The sequence below is a fragment of the Lepisosteus platostomus genome, chromosome 14 (genome assembly GCF_059453375.1).
Source record: "Lepisosteus platostomus isolate fLepPlt1 chromosome 14, fLepPlt1.hap1, whole genome shotgun sequence".
In the NCBI taxonomy this organism is placed as follows: domain Eukaryota; kingdom Metazoa; phylum Chordata; class Actinopteri; order Semionotiformes; family Lepisosteidae; genus Lepisosteus; species Lepisosteus platostomus.
In genome coordinates, this window is record NC_142624.1 from 26,423,707 (window position 1) to 26,451,440 (window position 27,734).

General features: G+C 38.1%; 1 protein-coding gene across 8 annotated transcripts in view; it reads left to right on the plus strand.

Moving 5' to 3' along the window:
* Nucleotides 1-2,981: 2,981 nt before the first annotated feature.
* Nucleotides 2,982-27,734, plus strand: part of tlk1a (tousled-like kinase 1a) — a 49,325-nt gene continuing 24,572 nt past the window's right edge. The window contains exons 1-4 of one of the 8 annotated variants that reach the window (XM_088605326.1): nt 2,982-3,027; nt 3,689-3,828; nt 26,457-26,578; nt 27,607-27,678. In XM_088605326.1, coding sequence (XP_088461452.1) covers nt 3,696-3,828; nt 26,457-26,578; nt 27,607-27,678 — 327 coding nt within the window. In that variant the 5' untranslated portion in view covers nt 2,982-3,027; nt 3,689-3,695. The other 7 variants (XM_088605322.1, XM_088605323.1, XM_088605325.1 and 4 more) reach the window with 7 other exon arrangements.

Below are 27,734 nucleotides of genomic sequence, written 5' to 3' on the forward strand. Positions count from 1 at the left end.
CAATTATTTCAGAGAATGGGGACCACATGTATTTCAGACTTAAAGGTTCACCCTTCATGCAATCTTTTTCATCTTGAACATAGAAGACTATTTTAGGGACCAATACCAGGACATGAACCAAGGAATTACTATTCCAATTACTACTGAGGGGACACTTTCTTACACAGAATGGACTGGAACAAGATACCCCGGCATGATTTGAAGCTGATTTCTTTTAAGATGTCACTGGACAGTCTAGATGTGCCTTATAGCCTCTTATTTTTAAACTTGCTTGTGTTGGGCACTATCAGTCCTGCATATGCCTTTTTGCAGTGCACAAATCTAAAAGCAGTTTACAAGGACAGGTTCCAATAAGAAGAATAGAAAGTTCACAATGCAACAAATTGTAAAAGCACTTATCTGTTCAAGGTATTAGTCTGTTTCAGGTCATAATACTGAGACAAATTAAGAGCAAATAACAACTACCAGAGCTACACAATGTGAAGAACAGATATCAGAATTTTTAGTAGGAGTCAAATCAGACAGGTTCAGATTTTTTATCCTTAATTAAGATTATTTTCCCTAGTTGGATGTAAATTTGAGTAACTATTTTTTCAGATTGCATGTTGACTTGAGCACCAGATTTAAATTTGAGTCCTGAACAAAACAAATAGTATATCTGAGGTAAATTTCCATGCCCAGTGTTTCATTTGGGCTGTGCACCGGTGTTAGAATTTTATCTAAGGAAAAATTATGCATACTCAATCCTGAACCAGTCATTCACAGCAAGTGGAAAATTCCAGGATGTAGCACATTAGTATGCCTTCGTTTTAGTAGTAAAAAAAGAAAACAAATAAAATGCCCTGAATGAAAACGAAAGCTGCATTCCAACAAATATTTTAAAAATGCCTCTATAATTATTTTGATTGCTTCCTAATTGAATTTTTAAATGCCTACTATTGACCCACATGACTTGCTTTTCTGGGGTGGTATAATGCACTGAATCAGTTCTGAAGCATGCTATTGTGAGACAAAGGCTTGTGCCAAAGGATTTGCTGGTCTGGGCTGTGTGTTGAAAAGGGAAGCTTAGCTTGGTGTGTGAAAAAGAAGGCCGGGATGTTTCTACTGAGAGGAGGCATCACAGTCATTTCAATGAACTCTGAACAGCCATCTGTGCATAGCAAGTGCATAGAACAACAAGTGAGCCATCACTGGCTGAGAACATTCTCTATGCCTTTACCATCTAAAAGATCAGATTGGGAGATGCAACAGGAAATTATTAACCCCTGTGTTTTAATGCTGTTTGACCCCAGTCGGGTTCTCATTTTAGGGACTCTGTTATGTCTTTGTTGTTAGGAGTAGATATTTTGTTTTTCTAAAAGACCACTGGGAAAAACAACAACAACCTTTTGTCTCCATTACACTGCTACCACACAGTCTACTGATTTGAAAACAAATATTTTGTTGATCTACTTAAAAAAATTCTAAATTCCATACATATATTTGAAAAATAAATGTATTGCATATATATATATAATAAAATAGAATTCTTAAACTCTTCTGATTTATATGTGTATGCTATATTTCCATTATTTAAAATCTGTAACAAACTGAAAAGATGCAGAATCTACCTTTGTTCCACTGGATATTTACCTATTAACCATAAACAAATTCCCTTAAAATTCCTACCCTTTTCTAAGCCTGTTATTGATTTTTTTTCCAGCATTAAGTGAATGTAATTACATAAAAAGTGGAAAATGTGTGAAAACGAACGGTTACTCTAAGGAACTACCTTAATAATTTAATAATTTTCCTTCTCTGAAATGCATGGCTCTTGGATGGACAAAAAACCTATACAGTAAAACCGAATGTTCCAGCTGCTGAGGAAACTATGGACATGTAAAAGTGTGCTGAATGTGAATAATGCACAAAAATAACGTGAACCTGGTTGTTTCTAATTTTGCATCTGAAAATGATCTTCGGTAAAAACCAACAGCTAATACAATACAATGTTACTTGCTTTATTTTATTACATAAAAATCCAGATGTTTGTTTCCCAGTTTCTTAGTGAGAACTCTCCATAAGAGACTCACACTCATAAACTGCTGCAACAACAATCTTACCATTACATGTAATCCAAAATCAATTCTTCATGATCAATCAATGGAGACAAATACAAAAAGTGCAATATGACCTTCAACCTAAAATACCCAGTTAATGGTTGACCTAATCGGCAAACGGAACTGCAAAATAATTCCTGGTTGCTGTCTACATTATTTTTGCTTTGTCGTATTTACACGCCTATACATTGTCATGCTTTATATTTTTCCACTCTACAGCTAATATTATGCTATTAATATGCTTCTTATACTTCCATTTTATTAATATACACCTTTAAATTAATTTTCATTTACCTTTTAAAGTTATTTTTAACAATATCGATGCCGACACCCCCCCAACAACAACAAAACAACATTGAACTAAAATGATTGACCCTTCTTAGGACCTCAAAGGTGCAAATCATCTTTTTCTTCACTGCACGATGTTCACGAAGTACAGTAGGTGCTTTAATGTTGTGTGAAACGTTTTTACAGTTGAGAGGAGAGTATATAGGCAACCCAAAATAGTACATTCATTTAACCAAATTTCTTTTCACTTATCAAAGGTCACAATATTTAAAAGTGATAAATACCACTTCAAACAATATTTTCACTTATCCCAGTTTATAAAGAATTGTTATATCAATAAATTGATATAGTTACTTAATACGATTAATGTATTAAGTAAATATATATCAATTTATTTTTGCAATATTTTAGGATTTTTATTAGATTTACTTTATGCTTAATTATCAGCTAATTCTCATATTAAACTATTCTATTACATAAACGCCACAAACACATCCTAATCATCGTAATTAGTGATCCCGGTTTGATTGACAGCTTGAACAACTACCCGTGATCACTCTAAGTCCGTCGCAAAGGGTTAAACCTACGTCACTTAAAACCACCATAATGAATTGTGGGAAGGCGAAAACTATGTTCGTGTGTATGTACATTAAAGTTTTTATTTCGCGATATGAGATTTTTTTTCAAACAAAGTTCTTACGTTATTCTGCGTTACCGATAAGGAATTAGAAATGGCATCTTAGTGCATCAGGAAATTGAAATAGCGCCAGGGAACTGTCTTTATTTTTATTAATATGATAATAGTGTCTGCATATTTTAATCCTCATGCGGTGATGAAATAAAATGTCCCCTATAAAATTTGGGAGGAATGCACAGGTAGCACGGAGCACAGCTACCCTGCAGTTTACACATTTTTTTTTTATGAATGAGAAATGAAAATATTAATGCATTCAAAGCCTCTGATGAAGAGCGTGCGACTTGGGAAGTATTTCATACAATTTGGGATGGCCTCTTTGTTTTGCCGTTTCCATCAGTAGAATTTTTTGCCTGAGGTGTACGAGCCTCGCGATAGTGTTTGCACAAGCGATGCGTGACGCCTAATGCAAAGGTTACACACACAGGCTACTTCAAGACGCACTGCAGAGGTATAGGGAGGTTTGTGTTTAAAAAATGTTAAATTTTACAATTTGGGCCGGATCATACGAGATGATTGATTGATGCCAGAGGCTTGCAGGTTACAGAAATCACGAGGTTTCACTGCCATTGACGCCTGTGTTTGTTTGCTTTCTCGTTCCAAAAAGTAGCTTGATGAGTGTCCAAAGTAACAGTGGAAGTGGTGGAAGTTTGGAGGGGACGCCATCTTGGTCCCGGCTCTCCACGTCCCCAACACCGGGCTTGCTTTCTCAGCAACATATCACGGCACCTGTGAAAACCAAGGAAGGTAATCTAAAACTATATTAATCTTAGAAGTATCTTCTTTAGAAATGGCTAAGTGTTTTTGTTATGCGGGCGACGAGCCGTCTGGAAATATGAGTCCCAAGCGGGTTACGCTGAGGCCGTGGGTTAGGTACTGTACAGTGCAGCCAGTCAATAGGTGTCTGCTTGATATGGAGTATCAAGAAAAAATCTCAAGAGGCCATACGGAGAAAAAAAGAACAGCTACATTTATTTACACTTTGGGTGCATTAGCTGACGACTCTCAGCTAGACGGTATTGAAATCGCTCACAGTTTTGTGTTTTTTTAGCGGCTTCCGTTTTGAAAAGCAATGGGAAAATAAAAAAAAAGTGCCTCCTCTTTTTTTTTTATTTGCTAAGATGTCTGATAATAAAAAGGGTCGGGTCTTTTGACATCATGGAGGACCCATGGATTTTGTTTCGAGAAGAAGAGTTTGGCGAGATTGATCATTGTGCAGAATGCCAGGTATCCGAGTTTAATAACGTAACTAAGGGTAGCAACTTCCTTCGCCTTTTTTGGTATCAAGTCTGGGATGACACATTTTTATTGCAGTAAGTAAACTGTGTCATATACACAATACATAGTATGATGGTGGTGTGCGGGTGCACGGAGACACGTCTTTTTTGGGGGCTGCGTACAGAACTGCATTGCTCGGTGAATTTATTTTTAATTTAAATGCACAAATGTTCCATGATGGTGTTATGCAGTCTGTGCAATCGGGTGCCTTGAGCGTAGTTATTTGTCTGGATGCAGGTAATTACAGTACGTAACCACAGTTGATGGAGTCTCTGGTTGAACAAACACTACTTTTAAAATAATGCCTAGCGTTGGCTAAAATGGTGGGGAAACGTTCTAGATAACCAAGTTATTGGGGTGGAGTTTATATGTGTCTAGGCTTACTATTCCGAGCAGTTTTGAGTGTCCAGTTCTAATTAGTTTACCTAGTGTGAGTTTCAAATTAGTGCTTAATTGTGTTTCTGTGTTTTCTATATAAGCAAGTCATCCCCAGAGAGGGACGTGCAGACTGCTTGGCAATGCTCTATGTATTATGGGCAATTGAAGATGCCCTTGAGGTTTTAAGGTGATATGGTAACGAGGTTTACCTCCGTCCTTAATCAACCCGTCGTGCTTGAAGCAAAAAGATCTCGCATACAAGTTCTTGTGTAATTTGCAATTAGTCTCCCTGACCCAAAATATGTTCTGTTGAGGAGCTTAAGATCGATAAGGTACCTGCATGTTATGAAAAATTCCATATTAATAAACCAGTCCTAATGTTAAATTAGTTTTTTTTTTCAGCTTTACAGTATAGGCTCCTATGTAAACTTTGCTATTTTTTTTTCTGTAGGTGGTGTAATTAACTTGATATCTGTCTCCTGCCTTGGTTGTGCTTGAAAAGGAGAGCCAGGAATGTGAAGTAGTTATGAGTTAGGAGCTAAGTTATAGATCAATATGTGTTCTTTCCTCAGTTTAAAAGCTGTTTTTTGTGTGTGTGTGTGCCCTTATGAAGAAAAGTTTTAAACCGACAGGATCTGATCTCATCGCACATATCAGTGGGTCTTGCATTATATTGTGCTGGCCAGTCCAAAAGTGTCAAGTTGCTGCAAAGCATGATGATTCTTTTTAATTTGGTCATTTTAGAGAGTTAGGTTCAGGTGGACCTACTACAGCCACAAACTGCATGGAGCTAAAATGTCCTGTGTTCTTAGGGTTCAACCAGTAGCTTTTGCAGGGGCTTAATGTTTAGTGGCTCTGACAGTATTCAGGTCTTGTTTATGCAGAATTGTAAAGAGTTCTTCACTGCATTTGAGTTAGTTCTCTGTTAGCCACTTTTCATCTGTTTCCTCTTGTAGAGAGCTTGGAGAAATTTCCAAATTGCATTATGTGCATCATATTGACCTCTAGGGTTAGAAAGGTGCCCAATTAAAATGACATCAGTTTTTTTTATCTGTGTTCTGTTATTTTAAGGGTACCAGCATTAAAATTTAAAAACTTTAACTTTAATACAGTATGCTGTATAAATTAAGCCTACAGGGTGATTTCATCAGTACATGCCATAAGATAATCGCAAGCTTTTTTTACAGACATCTTTTTCTTCTGAAATTTCATGCGTAAGACTATCAAAGTGTCAGCAGGCGTAAGACTTTATGGTGTTGCTCCATAGTGATACTTCAAAACTGCTGCGTTTAAACCCATAATCCTTGACCTGTCTGGCATCCCTCTTCGAGTCCCAAGATGTGGGCACTTAGTAGCATTCAGTTTTGATAGGCCTCATATGTGTGCTTGAGTTAATCTCAGTTGACTGGCATAGCCCCTGCCAGGTTGGGATGCCCATTTCCGTTGGCATAATCCTCCGTCCGAGACAACTAACCAGTTTAAATTTTGCCCGAATCCGGTTTCCATTCTGAAGGAAAGGAGTGTGTGACAAAGCACAGTTTTTGAAACTTTTCGCAGAACCCAGGGAAAGAAAAAACGTTTGTCGCTGTGACCCCAGAACAACATCTGAGAACTTTAGTTTTCATAAAGTAACGATAGAGCAGTTTGTGCCGTGTCAAGTCGACTCGCATACAAAATGAAAACAAAACATAATTGCGAATGTAAGGTGTTTTCAAGAGCTTTATAAAAATAATCGGGTTGAATTTCACCTAAAAAGGTTAGGCAGGCCTGTGTGATGGGCCTTACTCCTATCAGGATCATAAGATAAAAGGGTTTCCCACCTTTCAAGTGTGCTGTTGAGTGGGGTTTTTCGTTTTTGTTTTTAACCTTATCAAAGTTGAAAATCGCTTTTCGCACATTAAGGTTGTTGTGAATGGCAGCAACAACTGAACACTTACAGTATCATACTCAACAGTCGATATTCTTTGAAGATGTTGCCTCAAAACTATGACAAATTTAATGGCTTGTGGCACATTTTCAGTGTGCTTTCACAGGTTTGTTGCAGTAGCTTCTTCTCTTAGTTAGGCGTAATATATAGATTAGGGATTGATGAAAGAGGAAGGATCTTTCGCACTTTTTCTTCAAATTGTCAATCCTCATCTTCTGGAATTAGCTACCAAATTCTTGAGACAGGTAGTAAATAATTACCATTTCTCTGTGTAATCTCACAGTATTGGTTATCTGCAATAACCTGGACAAATACTTTTCGATGATGTGTGCCACAGTGCCAGAGACTTCAGGAATGCTTGTATCTGTTCACTGTGTTGATGCAAATTGTCGCCTCTTTCCTGTAAGTTCATTTTCAGTTTGTTTAAAATTGAGAAAATGTCAGCTTAATATGACAACTTTATTAACCAGCTGTCATTTTTCAGATTTGCCAAATTTGATTATTTTCTAGAACAGCACGGATCTTTTCCTGAACTGAAACACACTGGTAAATACCAGGGCTGTCTCAGGACAGGGGGCTTAAATATGAATTATTAAATAGTTATTCTTTGTACCTGTTTCTGAAGAAATCACTTCAAAAATTCTGCTGTTCGGTGAGCTAACTTTAATGAAATTCACAATTCTGACTACTTCCTTCAGTATGGCTGTAAGATCTTGGAATACCATTGGATGCAAAAGCTTTGATTTAATCATGACAGTGTTTCCAAACAACACTGTCAGGTACTTTTGATATTTTTGTTGAAACTAGAATGTTTCTATCTGTCGTTTTTTGCTACACCATCACTTGTAATTCCTTTGTATTTATTAGGTAGTGTAATTCATTTTCCACCTACAAATTCATTAAGAGCTTCACTTTAAGACATCAGTATTAGCAGCTTCTAGTCTGATCACAGGAGCTAAGCAAGGTTGGGCCTAGTTAGTGGGATAAGAGGTCGCTTAAGGAAAACGAGGCTGCTGCTGTAAGTGGGGTTGGTGGACCAGTAGGTGGTGCTTTTGTATACCAGAATTTCCAAACCATCACCCCGCGGACGTGGTTCACTGTGATCTGGGATGTGCCATTTTTCATATGAGATGAACTCAGGTCCTGACTATTTGGTCTTTAAATAAATATCCCATGACACTGTTTGTAAGAATAGGAGTGTTAAGCTCAGTGTCCTGGCTAAATTCCACTCCCTGAAGTTACCCCTTAATTAAATTGGTGAAGGAGTTTCTCCTTTCTCCATCTGTTCTGCAGTGTAATGGGACCACCGGCGCATAATGACTGCAACACACCCCCCTTGGGTGCTGCTCTTCAGGTCTGTATGAAGCGGGTTCCCTTGTAGGTAAAACATGTGATAAATGCAAGAAATTGCTGTTAATCTGCGTTTTTGTCGTATGTGTCGGTCAAGTTAGATACGACCTAAAAATTCTTCATAAGTCTTTGACCTATGTCTCCTAAATTGTTGCATAACTTGACGCATTGGTACTCTCGAAAAGCGTTTGCAAAATCCCTAACTGACAGTGGCCAAATAATGTATTTTGAAATCCTCTTCACTATTGTGCTCTCAATGAGAGGGATACTTTGGAGATGTCCATCTTCCTGATGAAAAGTGTACATGCTGAATTTTGAGATGCCGGAAAAACAGGTTTTTCGGCATCTGTTGGCCATTTATTTTGCCACACGGTTTGCAGTCAGATATGCCTTATCATTCAAAGTAGTTGACCAGCTAAGAACTTGAGCTGATAACATTAGGTCAGGGTGCTGCCATCAAAAGTATTCAAGAGGCTTATCCACAATGTTGCTGGTTTTGTTTCTGAATAACTTTTCAGTTTTGTGGGGCTGCAACTCTTGTTTTCACACAGCCTGATGCAAGCAACACACTGGGGCTTTGGGCCTTCTTTTGTATCGGAACAGTTAACGAATCTGTATTGCATGAAAACATCGCAGTGGTGCTTCGTCCACGATTTCTTTTTTGTAGAGGTCGACATGGCAGAAGTCTTTGTCTTTACTGCCGGAATTCTCCGGTGCAGGTGGCGGGAGTTGAGATTTCATTTTCAGATGTAGATGAAGTTTTCTTATCCTTGTTCATGTCCTGTAAGGTTTATTAAGCATCACAACTGTGCCTCCTACAATGAAAGCGTATGGAAAGCATTGTCTTTACTGATTGTGTAGAAAAAGCTATGTAATTACATTGTCCATGCATAGTTCATAAGAAAATACTAAAAGTCAGTGCAAACAAGTGAGCCTTAATCAGAAATAAGTACAGTAAGTAAGCATAAAGCAAATTATTTAGAATGTGTAGCAAGAGACATTTAAAGAGACAATTTACATATATAACCAGTTAGCCAAGAGTGTTCCATTTGAACAAGTAATAGGTTTATTCCATGCTGAAAAAAAAGAAGAAAGAAAACACAATGTTTCGGCCGTGGAGCGTTCTTCAGGTGTCTTGCCCAGTAATGAGTCGTAACCCTTCCTTGAAAACCATTGCGAAAGAGTAGATCTCGTGTTTCCATCATTGTGGTGTGAGCAATGTGCCTCATTCTGTTGTCTTATTTTTTTTATGGTTGTCGGCCACACGTTCCGTCCCATCCGCAGCCGGTTGTAGTTGTCGGACTTGAACTGGACAGTCGCCCTCTAATAAGCGAATACCCAGTGCCTTTGAAATCTGTCTGGTTTCTGCCCGTGTTCCGTGGGCAAACTGCATGCTTCCTTTACGAGTCCATCACTCATCCTGACCTGATTCGCGACAAGGCTGTCTGCAGACTGATACCCAGTTTCTGATAGCTACTTTGAGGTGCACCTCAGCCAGACCATCTGTCTGTAGGGCATTTCCAATTGCACGCTGAGGTGTCAGTGTGGTCCGAACAGGTCTGTCTAGGGTATAGTTTGCTATGTGGTACTCGTTGAATCGCGTCCGACTGTGTTTTTGGATTGCCTTTTCAGCAGTGGGCAGAGAAAGTGCAGTGAGAACCATAAGCAGAGGTGGGTGTGCTTGCAGTGAGAAAGGAAATAAAAAAAAAATACTGCCCAACGCATGGGGCGTTGAGTGGTATACCAAGTTTTAACCAAGGTCTTTGAAATCTGAATGCACCTTAAAAGATTTAAAAATAGCGGCCTGTGGAAAATAGAATTAAAGTACAGTTTTATCTTGCAAAGGTACCTTTCCCTTTGTACACAGATGTAATGAAGTAGGTAAGAGCTAAGCATCACCACCAAGATGCTTTCACTGAGCATGCATGTCTTTGGTAAAAGTCCCCGAAATTGTTTTTGCTCGGAACGATGGCCATTTGCCCAATTATTACAATTAACCTAGGCCAGATTTCCATTGATCTTTGTTTCAAAACAGTTTTGATTGGCTTCCTTGTTTTAGTGTGGTGTATTTGAAGTTACAACGGAGTCTCAAAACCTTCTTCGTTTGTATTCATCGAAAATTGTTTTTTTCTTACAAGTGCTCGTGGGTCTGTTGTGTCTGCCATGAGAAAATGTAGAAAAACTGGAGTTTATTCCTCTGAATTAATAAAACTTCCCAAATCTACATAGGCTAAAAATACCCAAAGGCATATTAATAGTAAAATATAGCTTTCCGTATTCTTTCCATAGCTTAAAATGTATAACTTTCCATCAACGTTTTTGGTCTTAATTTCATTTTAATATCTGTCTACAAAATATTAGTATTTTTTTTTTGTAATGACTGAGAAACGGGTTAGAGGTGTACTTGAAGTGCAAATATAAATTCAGTCTATTAAACTGGGGGGTTTCTCTGAATTCCCTCCCCATTTTGTAATTGTTTTAATAAAATACCTGTTAAATGTTTCTGTCTTCAGGCGATTCAGTGGAATAATTTTAAGTACATCACTGCTGAAATGGCCCTATCTTGTGTGGCAATATTTGTTTAGAGTGTGCTTAACATTACTTTTCCTGTGTAGAATAATTTAAAGCACTGAACCAGATGTGACCATTTTAAACTGAAACTGTCTCAAGCTATATGAAGTCAAGACAGCCCTGATTAGGTATGCATTAGTGGATTTGTGGTGGTTTTTAGGAGATGACTGAAAAATGAAACGTGCACTATTTACAAAGGGGAAGAATATTGAAATAGAATAATTTGTCAGCGTATACAGGGATGTAATGCATGGATGACTTTCATATTGTTCTCTAGTATATAAAATGAGTACTAAGGTCAAGAGAATGTTTGGCAGTAAACACCCCTGTTTTGACAGTAACAGGATTTTTGAGCTTATTTTCTTAAGTTTCAATTATTAGGCTTGAATAACTTGCTTTATTACTTTGTAAGCTGAAATCCTTTATATATATATATGCATAATTTGAGATACTTGCATCAGTTAAGCTTCCAAACAAGCCAGATGGGCCAAATGGCCGCCTCTCGTTTGTAACCTTTTTGTGTGTGTGATGTACTTTTGAAAGTGTGAAAAATTCATAGCTGATCTGAGGAGCCCAGCGTCATTCTGAAAAAACCGGGGAAGTGCTCAAGTCAACAGAAAATGTCGCAGGGATAAAACGCATTAAAAGATGACCTCAAATCACGTTTAAATGATCACGGCTCTTTTCTCTTCACTGAAACTGAATTTATTGATTCAGATAAGCTGACAATGTGACTGCATCCTTCGAAATGGTAATGTATCAGTACAGTTAAATTACCTAGACTGGTCCATAGATTTGCATTTGCTGCTGCATTTTTTTTGTTAGAATATTGTCTCCATTGCCTTTTTTTTAAAGTTGTTTCCTGATAACTTGTGACCGATATCCTCCGTAAAGATGCGGTAAAATCCATTGAAATTGAGTTTGGGCAGCGCGTAGTAATCATTTATAGAGCACGTTAGCTGCTCTCGTGCTTTATTATTTCTAGTCTGTAAAAGGCAGGGTGTTTTTTCAGTGTAGAATCCAGACTGTTTTCTGTTCTGTTCTGCTGTATGGGCCTGTATGTGAGTGTATGTGAAGAGGGAAGGGAGTGAGGTTTCTGTTTCCTAAGGAAATTGATCCTTGTCACAAAGCCACTGCAGCTGGCACCTGATTCTATATTCTTGGCTCCAAAAGGCAGAAAGGACGGGACAAGGAAAATGAGACTGCATATCTGATGCAGGAATTTTCTGCGTTAAGGATGGGGCTTCTATGGGGCAAGCTTATGAATGGGGCCTCACTGTTAGACTGTACTGCGCCTGGCCTTCACAGAGTTTTCATCCTGTGCTTTGTGGTTAAGATGTGTGTTCTGTGAGATGTTTTTTTTTTTTGGTTATTATGTGGCTCCCATTTACGTTAACTGGTACAACTTTGTGCTTTTTGTTTTAAAATTCAGTGCATTTTCCCGTTTTGCATCCATTAAAATGAAAAGGCGAGGCTGTGTAATTGCTGGTTTTCTTTTTAAGTGACTCCCGCATTTGTTTTCTCTCACAATAATGGGTGTTGTACACGTTGCCCAACTGTCGTTTGAAACACAATTCAGTGTGCAATGTGTAGTGCAAGGTAGACAATGTGAACAGAGCACACAGCACCTCAGTTCATTGTTAACCTTTGCCATTGTTTGAAGCGTTTTCTCTACTTTGTAAGCTTGATTAGTTTTTGCAGTACACCAGAATAGGGTATAATACTGTTTTAAGCCAGAACAGTGTCTGACGTATAAATGAGTTGCGTGGAATGTTGTATTCATAGGCCATTTTAAAATATCCTCACTGGTGGAGTGGCTGATCAATGGGAATTTTTTAGAAACATTATGTAATATCCTAACTGCTTCCTCTAAATGCATCTTTAAGTAAAATTAACTCCAGCCCTATTTCACAAAGAAACTATGATGTTCCATTTAATCTCTTGTAGTAAATAAGATGTTGTTGTAAGTACGGTCATTTCCGCAATGCACATGAAATCTATTAATATAATCGGCTCCAATCATTGTCCGCAAAGAAAGTACAGTGTTTCATCTGTTGTAGCGAACAAGATGCATGTGTTGTCCATCTTTCTAGTGTATTATTTCAGGATGTAACGCACAATGTATTAATAAAAGGTATCTTCGTTATTGACATACGGAACTATGGAACTATTTAAAAACGTCACTTGAATGCTGACATTACATTTCTGGTTCTAATTAGTCAAATTCATGCAGCTCTGTAGATGGTAATAATGATTTAAATAAAACCTAATGTGAGGATGACTGAGTGGTAACTGGGTATGTGATTTCAATGTTCACTTCATTTTGTTCAAAATAACATCCCAATTACATATTCACCATTTACTGTTCTTTTATGAAATAGCAGAATGTTAGTGTTTGTGAAGGGATCATTTATTTCTTCACCTTCTCAAATACATGTAAGAATGCAGTAAAACACCTGTCTGTCCGTGTTTATCTCTCTTCCACTGGGCAATGTGACAGTGGCTGGATACTGCGTATTTTAAATGTTGCATCAAAAAACGCATCATATGTTTGTTTTAAACCCCCTCAATGAACTGATGTGTTTACAGTGGGGGAAAAAAACATTAATGAAACTGCAGCATTTCTAGTAGGGAGAAGTTTTTTACAAGTTATTCTTATATAGAGCTTGTAGTGTTGAGCATGCATATCCATCTTCTCCTCCAGTTATCATGGGTCAAAGCAGAACTGGAAACTGAAAGTGTGGCATCATCATATATTCAGACATTCTGATTTTGAAGAAGATCTATCATTTGCGAACTTTGATATTACAAAAAAAATCCCTTGACCCTTAAAGGGATGGAAAAACATATACATGTTTATAATCCATAAATCAAATAAGTACTGTATTTGAATCTATAAGTATGTAAATATACAAGCGCTAAACAAATTTTTATTGGTATCAATACATTTAATCGATGTCCAGGTGAAATCCATACTTTAGAAAAAAGTTTACAGAGTTCACAGCAGAAATGTTGCGGATAATGCACCACACACAGATGTGTTGCCGAGAGTTAAGTGATTGGTGGGTTTATCTTCTGCATGTTGGTTTCAGACTGGTATTTACCAGTTAACAGCTAAAGCACTGAACTCTGCAAGCCATTCACCAGTTTTAGGAGGAAAAGGCAGAGGAAAAGCAGCGCTTTGTTTTTGTTTCTTCTGAGTGAATGGATCTGCTACCTACGTCTAAAGTTGATTCACAGTAAAAATTAGTTTGCCTTTGTGGTGGTACTAACGTTATTCAAAAAGCCAAAATATTGATCAGCCTATCATTGTAGGATCTATTATTCGTCTAGGTGTTCTGCTCATAAATATCTGACAAAGACAAAGCAGAACATTACCAGAAATTAAAATAAGCCAATCAAATAAGCCATTAATGTCTATTTGGTTTTTAGGTTAAGATGTTTATTTTTAAACATTATTAAGCTATATCGTTTTTGAAAAGCAGTCTGTCATTCATCAAAAAACTTTCTAAACATCTTAGTATCCCCAAAGACAGCCCTCAATAAGAAGAGTAACACTTATTTAATCTGCTTCAGAGTGTATTGAATTACAAGTGTATGGCTGTCTGTTTAAGAAGCAGTGTAGCTGTGTTGATGGACGTCTTTGAAATATCCCGTGCAGTTGTGGCTGTAATACAGCATTCCAAAGGTTGAAGTATGCTGACTCTTACCAGACCACACCTGTTTTAAGGACAGAAGGGGATACATTCTTTTTGCTCTATCTTTAGTGTGAGGAAAACTATTTTTAGCGTTTTGGCCATATTAGAAAGTGAGACTTAGACAACAGCCAGTAAAAATATATGATTGGTTAAATGGGGAACTGCAGTACCATTTTTTTCATAAGGGCTATCGAATCTTGGTAACGAAATAAATTCACTGGCGGTATAGAAAAATTTAACGAATTTCTAACTAAGCACAAAATCATGAATTTTATTAAAGTACCGTACATCACTAAATTGTTGCAAACTCTTGGTCTTGCCACAGGTGAGAGTAAGAGTTCCCAAGCATTGATGTGAAGCGGCCCTTCCTGCTCACTAGTCACTGTAATGACTAATGTAATGCGAGGTACAAGCCAATAAATACAGGTTGTGCTGCAGACATTTAACCACAGAAATGTTCCATCTTGATCTGCAGCAGAGTTAACCAGTAGCACTTTCTCGGGAAGCCATCTCAAAGTCGAGAGCAATATTTCTGTTGAATCAATAGAGATGTATTCACAAGGCTGCTGCTTTACCACGTAATAAGGCCGCTTCACCCAACCAGAAGTATTGTTCGTCTCATTCTGAATTGCAGAATATAGCGCTATACACACCTGGAAATGTTGTCTATTCTGTAATGTAAATTGGAAGTTTTACAAGTTACTGTGTACATTTGACCTTTATTGTGGTTTGAAATGCACTCTTCGATGCTGATTCTTTCTAACCCCGAAATATAAAAATAATGTTGCAGCTCCCCTTTAATGTGTCATTGTAGTTTTATTTTGGTATTGATTCTGATAGCACGGGCATTGTTTTTGCTTTTATAACTACGTACCTTGTCCACAGTCTAGTTTTCCTATATTTCTGCACACGTTTATTCCTTGTTAAAGTTGTTCCTTATGTTAATACCACTTAAAAGCTCAATTAAATTTGTTCAGAGGCCCTCTGCTCTGGATGATTTTTTGTGCTTCAGAATTCTTATGGGTTTTTTTTTAAAACTTAACAGAATAAAGTGTCTACGTTGTCATTAAAACGTGAGCAATGGGGTCATCAATGATGGCAACTTACAGTATTTTAAATTAACTGTTCTATAGACTTTCAGTATTTTTATTTTGGTCCCTATGGAACTTGAAAGAAATTTAAATACGTTCACTGAAACTTGGGTGGGAAGGAAGAAATAACTTCGTAAATATCAACAAATTAGCAACAGTAGGCCTTTTTCTTTAAAATAAAACCCCTTAAGCACCTGACAGATTTAATTCAAGTGCTATTAAATAAAGCAGAAATATTAACATAGAATGCATTAGTAAATATCTTACGATGAGTGTGTTTAGTGTGGACCACATTCAAAACTGCATATTGGTTTATTTCAGTATCATTTCAGGGACACAAAGATTAGCAAAATTTCAGTATCAGTATGATTTATTGTGGTTATTCTCTTATTGGTCTTGCATTCTGTGTGCTTTTCACTTTTTTAGAATTGTTCAAGAAGTTAGGTCAGTATTTCAGTTTTACTGGTGCCCGTTTGATCAGAAAGTCGAAATTGTGTACAAGAACAAGACATTTGAAAACTTGGAGGTCTCTGGATCTGCACAGCAGCCAAACTGCGCTTTTGGTCTTTTCTGTCTCTAGTATGCAACATCTGAAGACGTGGTCCAAGTAAAACTGAATTCCCTTCACTAGCCATAACACTGCTTTGCAAGTTGATAAATATTTTGTTGTGATGCCTGTAGTAGATATCCTTCTCATATGTTTTGTTAGAATTTAATGCAAATGCTAAATTACACCACCACGCTCTACTGTTAGAATAACCTTTAAAATGAAATTGGAATGGCCATTATCTAAGATCCATGGAATATAAATAAGAATCCTAGCTTCTTTAATTGTGATGGCCCTTTCCACTTTGTCTTGCACAGTGGGTTTGTCAAAACAAAAGCGCCAATGAGATATGGAGGCAGCGGAGAACTTTAGCATGGCGTTGGGTAATGGAATCTTTTGAGACAAAGTGAAAATAGGACTTACTGGAAATACAGTTTCCTGGATACTGTTGATTTGCATTTACTGCCTTCAGGCCAAAGTTTCCTCCCATTACCCATAGGTAATGGTGACTCAGTTGAAATTCAAATGGATTTCAAGGATAAGGGAAAGCAAAATATAGCTGGATCTCCATCAAAGATTTGAATTTAATGCATCGCAATGTATTTTACTTACAGTCCATTTTCACATCTTCTGGTCCTTAAAACTCATCTTGTCCACTGTATAATTTAATCTTTCAGTAAGCCTAAAGAAGAGCTATGAGGTAAATATCTAAGCATTCTGCACCTGAATGCAGCCAGGAGTTTGTGAATTCAGGCCACCGTTTCTTGACAACGAGAAGTTACAAGTTCTGACATTAAGAATATTTTCATATAAAATATTTACTTATTTAAGACTGCTAGTTTTTTTTTTTGCTTGGTCATTTCACAAAATTGAAGTGTTTCAGATATGTACATTATTATGTGCTTTTGAAAAAAAATGGTTTTGAATGACTTGCTCTATTTACAGACAAAATCAAGATGAAAACTTCAGTGTTGAAGTTTGCACGAGGAGGCATTTAAACGCAAGTACTGTAAGGTGGCTTTCCAAATGGAGTGCTGATATTTCACCCAGCAGTGGCGATGTGAAAGAGTATGCTAATGGAATTAAACATTAACGCTCAGAAAGACAGATGTCACAATACCCATTATTGCTAATAATTAGTGTTGCGTTTTGCACTGCCATTTATAAATGCAGAAAAAAAAACTACAAAAGCAGAATAAATGTATATTAAGTGTTTCCAATGTTCTTTGCACCTATAAGCAACTGAGTAATATGTAGGTCTTTTACACTTCTGTAAAGCCTAATTTTAAGGAAGTATGCAAGTAACGTTGGTATATGTCATAGGGTATTTAAAGAAAGCAATGAATATGCTACAGATCCGTTCAACGTTTCACGGAAATGGATCACATTTTTAACTTTTGATATTTCCGATGTAAAGGGTAGACTTTTCTTTTCAAAGCTAAAAGATATTTGGTATCTGGTATGATAAAAGTTGCGACTCTCTTCCAGCATAGTTTGTTAGTATGTTAGGCAGTGTTGTCTTGGAGCTAGAACTCCCCGAGGAGATGGAAAAACTCAGGAAAATAGTCTGGGACACCTGTTTTGCAACTGAGGAAAGCCTTATTTTGACTTTTTTTATTTGATAAATTACTTATGCAATTTGTATGATGTAAATGTAAAGGTTTAAATCTCCACTACACACCTGAAACCCTATCATAGAAAACAAGCTATTGTAAATACAGCTGCATCTCAGCCCTAGTTTTCAGTAGTACAATACGCTGAAGTATACCTCTACCTTAATGAACTGTTTTATTTTATATGCTGAAATACTTGTTTCTCTGCAATGTAATAGCATTGTAAGATACAATTCAACATGTTGAAAACCTTAACAGGAATTAAAAAATATAGTTAACCCTTTAGTGCCTCGGGTGTCATTGTATTATTTATATTGGTCCCCGATTAACATTTTACATGTTAAATTACTTGATCCTATTAAATAGGATGTGTTTTATGGGTGTTAAGAGTATGTCAGTCAGCATTTTAACTAATTGTTTAAGTTTCGAGTCTTGGTCATTCAATAACTTTTTCCTGCATTTGTGTAGCACTTTTCTTTCCAAGAGATCCCAAAGCTCTTTCGTATAGGAGGACACCCACTTCATTTGCCACTGTAGTGCCACACCTATCTGAGTGTAGCCCTTTTGTGCGGTTGATGGTGTGGCTTCACCTGTTGAATTCAGAGTGGAAATTAGGGAGGCCGGATTGTTACAGTAGATGCCCAGAATTGTGTTCAACTGTCATCACAAATACAAACTAGACTATATCACGTAGTTTTGTAGGCTTCCGTGCAAATCCCTGCCCGCTTAATTTAACAGTGTGAGTGCACTGCAAGTAACCTGAGGGGAAACTAGAATGATACCTACTGAGTTGGGAGTTAATTGGCCAAACAGTACTTGAATGGGATCAGTTGGCTTAAGAGGCCATGTTTCTCCAGGCTGGTGACCCCGTGTGGGTGGGAAGTTATCACAGCAGTTTGGGAGTTTCAAATGAGAAGCAGTATTTGGCTGTTTCGCAAAATCTGCCAGGTTCTCCACATAAAGCCAATTGTGAGTTAGAGATGATAATGGCGCCCCGGCAGCAAATCCCAGCGCATCACTTGTGAAATGTATGCAGACTGTACAGTAATACTAAGTTTGAACTTAATTCCGTCTTAACGGAATTTAAAGAGCATGCATTAGTGTATGGGTCATATCCCACCAACAAAAAGAACTGGTGGCCGGGCAGCTGTCTTACACAAGAATACCATTTTCACTTGCGTTCATCCTTTTGGTATTAAAATTATACCCAGAACGTTAGGGGTTAATTAGCCAAACAGGTTATGGGCAGGAACAGTTTTTGTGATGTGATGGAAGAGTAAAAAAAAATATCAGAACATCTTAATTCCTCATGAGTTGAGGAATTGGCCGATATGCAACAACTGAGAAGGAATAATTTAAAAGGGGCAAACGGGAAAGTCATACTGCAATTGTGGTTGACCTAGGACACATTTTACCGAAGATTAACTGCCTTATCCGTTACAATATACCTCACATAGTGTGAAGTTTCTCAGCTGTCTGGTGTTCAAGTATGAACAGTTTAAAAAATGGGAAGAAAAAAATCCTTGCTATATAAAAGTATATGTATTTTTGATATATAAAATCAACTAGTCATGTAGTTCTTTTCTGAATATGTGCATCATAGTTTGATACAAGGTAGAAGCTGATATTTTACTGTTTGCGGTCTCATCTGTTTTGACCATTTATTTTGGTTTCAAATTGTTTTCTTTAGGTACTGTAGGAAGATGATGCAGACTTCATCTCGGGCCACCTGAATGTGCTGCAGCAGTGTAATACTGAGCTGAAGCCTGTATTGCGTTAGCCTGTGAACTATAGAATCCCCATTTATTTTGCTGCATTTCTACAAATGTGGAAGTGGCATCCATCTTAGATGTCTTGAAGCCTACAGTACCTGAACCTCTGCGTCTCTTGGGTGTTTTGATTCTGATATTCAACAGCAGTAAAGGCACAAGAGAATACCTGGTTTGACTGCGGCTTCATTTCAAGCCTATGTGGATTTTTATGTTCTACCTTCTGACAAGAAAAGAATCATGTACAGCAAACCGAATGCTTTTTGTGACACAGTACACTTTATGTGTAGCTTACATATGATTTCTGTGTATTCATCTATGGAGAAAATTAGGTTAGGGACTAACAAGGACTTAATAAACCTCTTCTTAAAATGGCAGCTGTTCACAAGCTAAGTAATCCATTAGGCTTACTGTACTGTTGCATTTATATTTGGATTCTCTATCCTTAGTTTTGACGCCGTTCTGCTCCTTTCTGTCACCCCTGCTTTTGGTTGGTATTTATGGTCTTTGGCGTGTTGGAATTAAGGTAAACATCAGGAAAGGACTGGGCAGAATTCAGTTTCTTCTGACCCAAAGCTGAACAGGATAGTCTCTGGGAGACAGAGTGTAAAGACTTGCTGACTCCATGATGATCTTGGCTGTGTAATCCTGTATGGTTTAAACATTTGGCACTTTGCAGTTCCATTTCTTAAATCAATCTGTTCATTACATATTATGACTGCTAAAGAAGAATTATTTAATTCCATTATTTATTAGTTCATATGAAACTAGCACAGCCTGTTGTCTCCACAATAAAAATAACTACTGACCTCCGTCTTTCTCAACTGTAGTTATTTTTAATTGGAGCTATTCTGGAACCACTTGGAGCATGTTTACAACGTGCAGAACGTTTCTATTCTATTAAGCATTTTATTTTAAGAAAGGGGATTTATTGTGCTCTCTTGGCAAAAGTTAACATGAGGTGGTATACCCGGATCAGAATGATCTTATGAGGATCTTTTCTTCTCACTGAATCATTTCAGCTGGGGTTAACCACAGGAAGTGCTCAATAAGTGAAAACAACCAGGTCATCTTGTACTGTTTCTGCCAAACTAAAAAAATAAATGCTCACCTCAAGATTTTGATTTGATCCATTTGACAACTCACTTGTGTGTAAGGATTATACAGAATTTATGGGTCTAGGTTTATAAATATATTCATATATATTTTTTGTTTTTTATTGTTTACACTGTTTGCTAATATCATACAGTACAGTCTGTCGACATAAACTATTCATTGATGTATGCTTATTACATTCACTAATTGCCAAGTCAGTAAATTTTACTGTAAGTCTTTTAAATCTACATCTGTAAGTCCATTAAAGGTTAGTTCAATTCTTATCTCATGAGGGGTTTCAGCCTTTCGATACCATTGTCCATAAACTGTTATGTGGGATCGTAAAATCAGACTGTAATGACTTTAGCAGAGGTGTGTGCAGAAACGTATCTAGCAGCTCATGAGAGCATTGGTATTGCTTTTGCTTTAGAATGAACAAGCTGTTTAATTTTTCAGGAATTGACAATTTGATAATTTTCAATTTTAAGGACATCCAACTGCATTAAATTAATAAAGTAGATGTATTGCTTCAGTTTATCTGGTTATCTGTATAGAACCATTCTTGATGTGGTAAATGTCATTTTCAGATCCTCAACCCCTCTGAAATGAGATGCATTATATCTATTGCACAGCACCACCATAAAAGGGGATATATCCCCGCAAATCCTCAATGTGTGGCCTGGTTTTATAGTTGATCTCTATCTTCCAATAGGCAAAATAAAAATCTTGATTTGGAAAGCTTTGTTTAAACTTCTTGATCCAATGTATTGTTGTGTGCAGGGTTTTTCAAATGCTTTTAGGTGCATGAAACAATTATTTATTGTCTAATTTTGCATTCATGAGTTGTTTGTACCACTTACAATTTTTATGCCTTAGCTAATTGGGAGTAAGTTCTATTGGGTACTTGTGAATCTTGTCTGTGTTATATGGTACTTTGTTTACATGACATACTAGACTAGTGGTCAGATTTGTTCACTACTAATAATAGCTTTGTCAGCATCTTAATTTTGGGACCGTGTTTTGTATTTCTACCAGCATAAATATCTTTTAATTACCCTTGGAAAATCAAAAGAGCAGTACCTGCCGTGAAATAATTTGGGTGAAATACCAGAATCCAACCTGGCAGTCTTTAAGCTGTTTTTGAAAAGTTGTGCATTAGGGTTCAGTAAAATTTAAAATCCTGGGTCAAAAATGTAAGTTTTTCAACAACTTGAGGAAAGTTTTCCTTTAACAAGTCTATTGTTGTCTTTATCCTACAGATTTCTGTCTTTGACATAATTTGTGTCTTTGACAATTTGGCAGATTTTAGTTGATTCTTTTAAAGTAAATTTGCCTTTTCCAGGACCACAATAATCATGTTTTTCATATATTATACTCTTAAATTAAGCCATAGTTAATCCTTAAAATTATTCTTGGAATTTTTTTAGCGTTTATAAATACCTTAGAAGTACAGTAGTGCAATCAATTTGAAGGTGCATCTCCTTGCTGGCATGTTACTGTTTTTGGCAATGGCACAGGGTAGCGAGTTAGGGCTCTGAACTCTGGAGCTGAGGGTTGTCAGTTGAAATCCTGAGGGAAATTTTTCTTTTGTATGCTTAGACAAGATATTTCACTATGGTTTTTCCAGTTAACACTACTTGATAAAATAATGCAGTACTTCTACCTGTTATTGCTTTGACAACATTGTAACTCATTGGTCATGCCAGTCAACCTCTTTTGAATTTTAATTTGAATTGAAGGAATAAAGTAGTGGTAATGTTGCCCAAGTCTGTTCATTTGATTTCACTATTGTGATTATCCTTATCGTCTCAGTTTCATTTATACGGGGTATTCTGGCGCTAATTGTAAATTTTTGGGTGAAATGGACACTGGACTTCTGAGTGTCAGATTTAGCTTGGAGGGTCCATTGAGAGCCTTGGATTTTGCCAGGAATCTTTGTTTATTTGCGATGCATTGTAGTGATAATTGCACCTGCCTAACCAGAAGGGTCTCAGGTTGCACTAAAGCACTCCTTTCTGGAGGAGACGCTTCCAAGCCTGGTGCGTGATTTCTGTAGACTGGTTCATAAAATACACAGCCCTTTGTCAGCCCTTAACTCTCGGAAGAAAACAATGAAGATTTACATGCAGCAGAATGCCTTTTCTGTAGAATGTGCGGAATGCCCTACTTACAGTGATAATCGTGACATGAAACATCCAAAATGCTGGCCAATCTAAACTGCAAATGTCATGCTTTTGGCTGATGCACAGTGTCTAAAGTATTTTATTTAGGTGCTCCTTCTGAGTGCATTTATTAGTGCAGAGGTTGGCAGGAATGCAACTGCAAGCAGAAGGCTGTGGACTTAGGTTTAATTCGAGTACGGATGCTCTGGCGCTCTTTGTGTCAAAGCTAAGTAAAGCAGCCAGTCTTTAAGCTCCCCCAGGCCTGTTTTTTTTCTTCTGGCAGTTTTTCTTTCTTCTGGGATCTTCACAGAAAGACCTTCATTGTTCCTGGGGCCCGTTATGTTAAATGTAGAGGGGTTACTGGTTTCTCTGTAGATGCTGCTATAGAACGAACACAGAGGTAGACATAACAGTAATTTAATGTTTAGTGGGAGAGTCTGAGAATCTGGGGGAGTGTCCTACAGCTCAGCCAACATGTTTTCTATAGAAGGGATTTACAGTGTTGTGATCAGAGCTTTGCAGCCCCTCCTGGACTTATCTAGAGTCCACAAGTGCCGTGTGTTCATGAAGTGACTGGCAAAATAGCGGTGATCTGTTGGAAGTCCCTGGTGTCCTTTGAATCTTATTGAGTTAATCGTTGTCAGCTTGACGGGTCTTTTTAGTTTGTATCCAATTTATTCTGAACCACCTTGCCTTTTTAAAGTCATTGGGTATGCTGGGAATTTATGACCTGCAACATGCAAGCTATTAAGAATTGTCCCGTGTATTTCTTCTCATCTAATGTGTTTTTTGCTTCTGTATGAAAGGGCTCTGTAACTGTGAAGCTTTGTGTCTAGATGCAGAGGTTTTCGTTTGTCACCCTTGGATACTGTTGTGTGGACTGCTGAGGTCTGTGATGATAGGATTGCGTCAGGTCGATGGTGACAGTTGGTACAGCAGACCTGTCTTGAGTTAAAAAGCGTTTGAAGGAATATTTTTTGCCAGAAAGAGAGGATGCTTAGCAAGCTAGGTTTCTGGGAGGAGTGCCTCACACTGCCTTTTCCATTAGTTGTCCTTTTAACGGCAAAAGACTATAGCTTGGGTTTGGTTTCAAACATAGTCGGGAAATAGGTTTTAAATCGCAAAACTTTTTTCTTACTGTAAAATAATGTGGATTCTTAACAGCTCTGGGCAGTTCAAAAATGAAACCTATGAATATCGTTTCAGATGGTATGTTGGGAAATTTGCGGAATGTTTTTTTTTAAATACTCAGTAGCTTTAAAACATCTGTTGTAAGAACCAACAGGTTAGCAAGTGCATGGGTGTTCCGTTTTTAATAGTTTTTCCATTTCTGTACAATATAGACATCAAATAGAAAACCATACAAGGGATAAGAGGGCATACAAAAAATGAATTAAATAAATTCTTAAGGTGAAACTGAGCACGCGCACTCGTCTCATCAAAGCCAAATTATAGAGGTAACTGTTGCTTTGTAATGGTTCACAGTCCTTTCTGGCAAAAATTAAACCCTTCTGTATCTGATTAAGAGGTGACTTTAATGATTCTTGTGGACCTATGATGCCAGTTATTGTTTGTTTGTTTCCTCAGGTGTTAATTTCTCTGCTTCGGTAGTGCGTATTGTTTTCAAACGTTTTGTAGCTGTAAGTGTCGGGATATCCTAAATTATTGAAAATGAAATTAAGAAAAATATTTTGCTTGTCAAAATGTTAATTTCAGAGGATTTTGTATGCGGCATCATAGGGAAAAAATTTTGATTCAGACATGAACTGGATATTTCTTTTTTTAACTTTCTATTCAGACATGAACTAACTAGATATTTTACCCTATTAAAAATTGCAGACAGAGGAAATGACTTTCAGCTGTTCTTTCTAAGCAACTGGGGAACAATCATCTCATTAAGATTACTTTATCAAAACCTTATTTTAAAGTGAAATGAACAGCCTTGTTAAAACCCTGTGCTTCATTTACTGTTTTCTGTGTCGCCATGTCAAATTATCAGTTGCTTTCTCTTCAGAAGCTTTAGGGAACCATTCCAAAAACGTGTCGAAAAATTAAATCTGAGTTTTTCTCAGCTGCAGTGCCCCAGTGGTTAAATTTTAAAAATTATATATCGTAAGTTACGCTTATGCTTTGGTACGTTTTTTCACCTTTTAAGTGTCTTTGAAGCTGTAGGCTACAAACTTGGTGGGGAAAGTAATCAGCCCTTTCAGTATTCCAGCTTTCTTTTTAAGTGCTATAAAAAAGTGCAATAGCTTTTTAAAGATTAAGTGCCAAGTGCTTTAATTAAGTTTTAGTGTTTTATAATATGTATTAATAAAAAAAGAATATACATTTTAGCGGTGCAGTGCCTGGGGCCCTGGGTTCAACTCTGGATCTGGGGTGCTATCTGCGTGGAGTTTGTATGTTCTCTCTGTGTTCTTGTGGGTTTCCTCCGGGTGTCCCAGTTTCATCCCAAAGTCCAATGACATACTGGTAGATTAATTGGCGTAAAGGAGAATTGGCCCTGGTGTGAATGTATGCGTGTCTGTGATTGCGTCTGTGTGTTCTTCCAATTTGGGGTCATGGGGGAGCCAGAGCCTATTTTGGCAAGCAACAGGAGCAAGGGAGGATCCACCCTGCATGGGAAGCCATTCCATCACAGGGCAGGCTCACAGACTCAGACGTACACAGCTGCATTGGTAGAGTTTAGAAATCATTTTGGGTTTACTTGTCAGTTTTGCTCGTTTTAAGTGCCTTTCCTTTGTTTAAAAGCTTTTGATTTTATTAAGAAAAGGAATATGGCAATTAATTTGTAAAGAGAAGGCATATGATTAATCTTCCTCATAGGAGCGTGATGAGTCTCCTAAACCTATCCTGTTGAGTCGAGGACTAAAATCCATCAATAAAGAAATTACTCTATTTTGAAACGTGCAGTATTGTCCAATTCAGATAAAAAGCTTTCTCATTATTACTGATTGGAAATTAAAAATCTGTGGATTGACGGATTGATGATAATGAAAAAGATAGGAAATCTTATCTTTTTTTTTTTAAAGGTTTTTAATCGGGTCTTATCTACTTCAAGAGACTGGTACCTGTCAGCTCAGCATTTAGCAAAAAGGAGGAAATTTGTTGGGAAATGACATTGAGAAGTCTTTTCAGGGAAAACAGCTGTTGTTCATCAGTTTGTTTTGAACCTTGCCCCCTCTTGAGTTCTAAGCGTGTAATGATATTGTAACAGCATAGTAATTGTTTGACTTGTACTGAGAGTAAGTATATTTAATCTTAAACACACCAAGCAGCAACTTGTTAGGAGAAGCTCATGCTTTTTGCAGGCTTTGCTCCTTTAGTGGGCATTGTCGCGGCATAAAATTATACAATGGCCTACCAAGCCAGTGAGCTGGGGGTCGTTTTTAGAATTTGAGCCAGTACTGTCTGTAAGAAGGGACGTGCTGCATGGGTGCAGTCCAGCTGTCAATGTGGAATCTGCTGATTCAGGTCAGATTTCGTGCTCTGCCGAAGATCGGGCTCTCCATGTGATGGGTCATCTTGTGCAGCCGAGTCGGGGACCTCACTACAAAAATCCTTCAGAGACTCTGTGGGGAAAAAATATTTTAGTTTGGCTTGAATTTTGAATGTATAATTTAGATTTTTTCCTTTCTGTGTACCGTGCATGTTAATGTTCTTTGCTTTTGAGTCTATTTTAGTTATGGTTTTCTGACATTACCTTTCCTTACTGCTCCGCAGTCTAGATGTCAGATTCAGTTCCCGTTCTTGTGCAGATTTGTGATCGGCAAGGCGTGCTGGGTTTTTTTTTTTGTTTCGTAGACTCCGCGGTCCGCGGCGCGAGCCCGTCGGGGACGTTCCGTGCCCTTGGCTTCTGGTCTCGGTGGTTGACGGCATCCGTGATCCTCTTGCAGGTGCGATGGACGAGCTCCACAGCCTTGACCCCAGGCGACAGGAGCTGCTAGAAGCCCGGTTCACCGGTGGGGTGAGCGGCAGCACGGGGGGCAGCACAGGAAGCGGCAGCGCTGGAGCGAAGGTGAGTGCCGCGGGTGGGCGGGAACAGGGGGCTTGTCCAGCAGCAGGAAGGTGGGGGGTGGGGGCGTGGTCAGCAGACGGTGGGTGGGGATATGGGGCGTGGTCAGCAGACGGTGGGCGGGGGCATGGGGCGTGGTCAGCAGACGGTGGGGGGGGACATGGGGCGTGGTCAGTAGCAGGTGGGTGGGGACATGGGGCGTGGTCAGCAGCAGGTGGGTGGGGGCAGGAGGGGCGTGGTCAGCAGCAGGTGGGTGGGGGCAGGAGGGGCGTGGTCAGCAGCAGGTGGGTGGGGGCAGGAGGGGCGTGGTCAGCAGCAGGTGGGTGGGGGCAGGAGGAGCGTGGTCAGCAGCAGGTGGGTGGGGACTGGGGGCTTGACTAGCAGCAGACTGGCAAGGGGGTGGTGGCGCGGTACTACTGGCTGCAGTGTTTTTTTTTTAACTGTCAGGAAATAGGGGGTGAAGTGGATCAATATTCTCTAATTTTACCATTCAGCAGCTAAATTTTGCCATTTGGCACTGTGTGTACTATTAACAGCACATTGCAGTTCAGTTCTGGTCTCTTAACTGCTTTGAAGCAGTTTAATAGATGAATAGACCTGAAAGTAGTATATAATGTACGGACCTCATCACAGATTTAGCAGCAGCCTAGGTTGTGTAAAAGAATCAGTTGATTATGGGAGACCCCCTCACCCCCAATAAAATATTTTTATTTATGTTCATTTATGATTTTTAATATTAAGTGTAAAGACATGACCTGTCATCCTGTCATAGAAAGTAGACACACTTTGAAGAAATTATTATGGTCACTGTCTTTTTTTTTATTTTACTTGATCTTCTTACACTGTAGTGTTTTTTTTTGTTTTTAGTTTGTGCGTTTCCTGTAGATGTGTATCATTTAAATGCTGCAGCTTGCTAATTAAGTGTTCAGCAGGTCTTATACTTCTATGTAATAAATCTACAACTTTATAGTGCTGCAGTCAGTGTAAGATGCAGTTCACTGATGCATCCTTGTTCTTCTTTTTCTCTCTAGGCCTTGACAAACAATGAATGTTCGAATCACAGCTTTGGAAGTATTGGTTCCCTAAGTGATAAGGAGTCGGAGGTACATGTTTCTTTTAACTAAAGTGTTCCCATTTTGTCCCACCACCACCACTACAG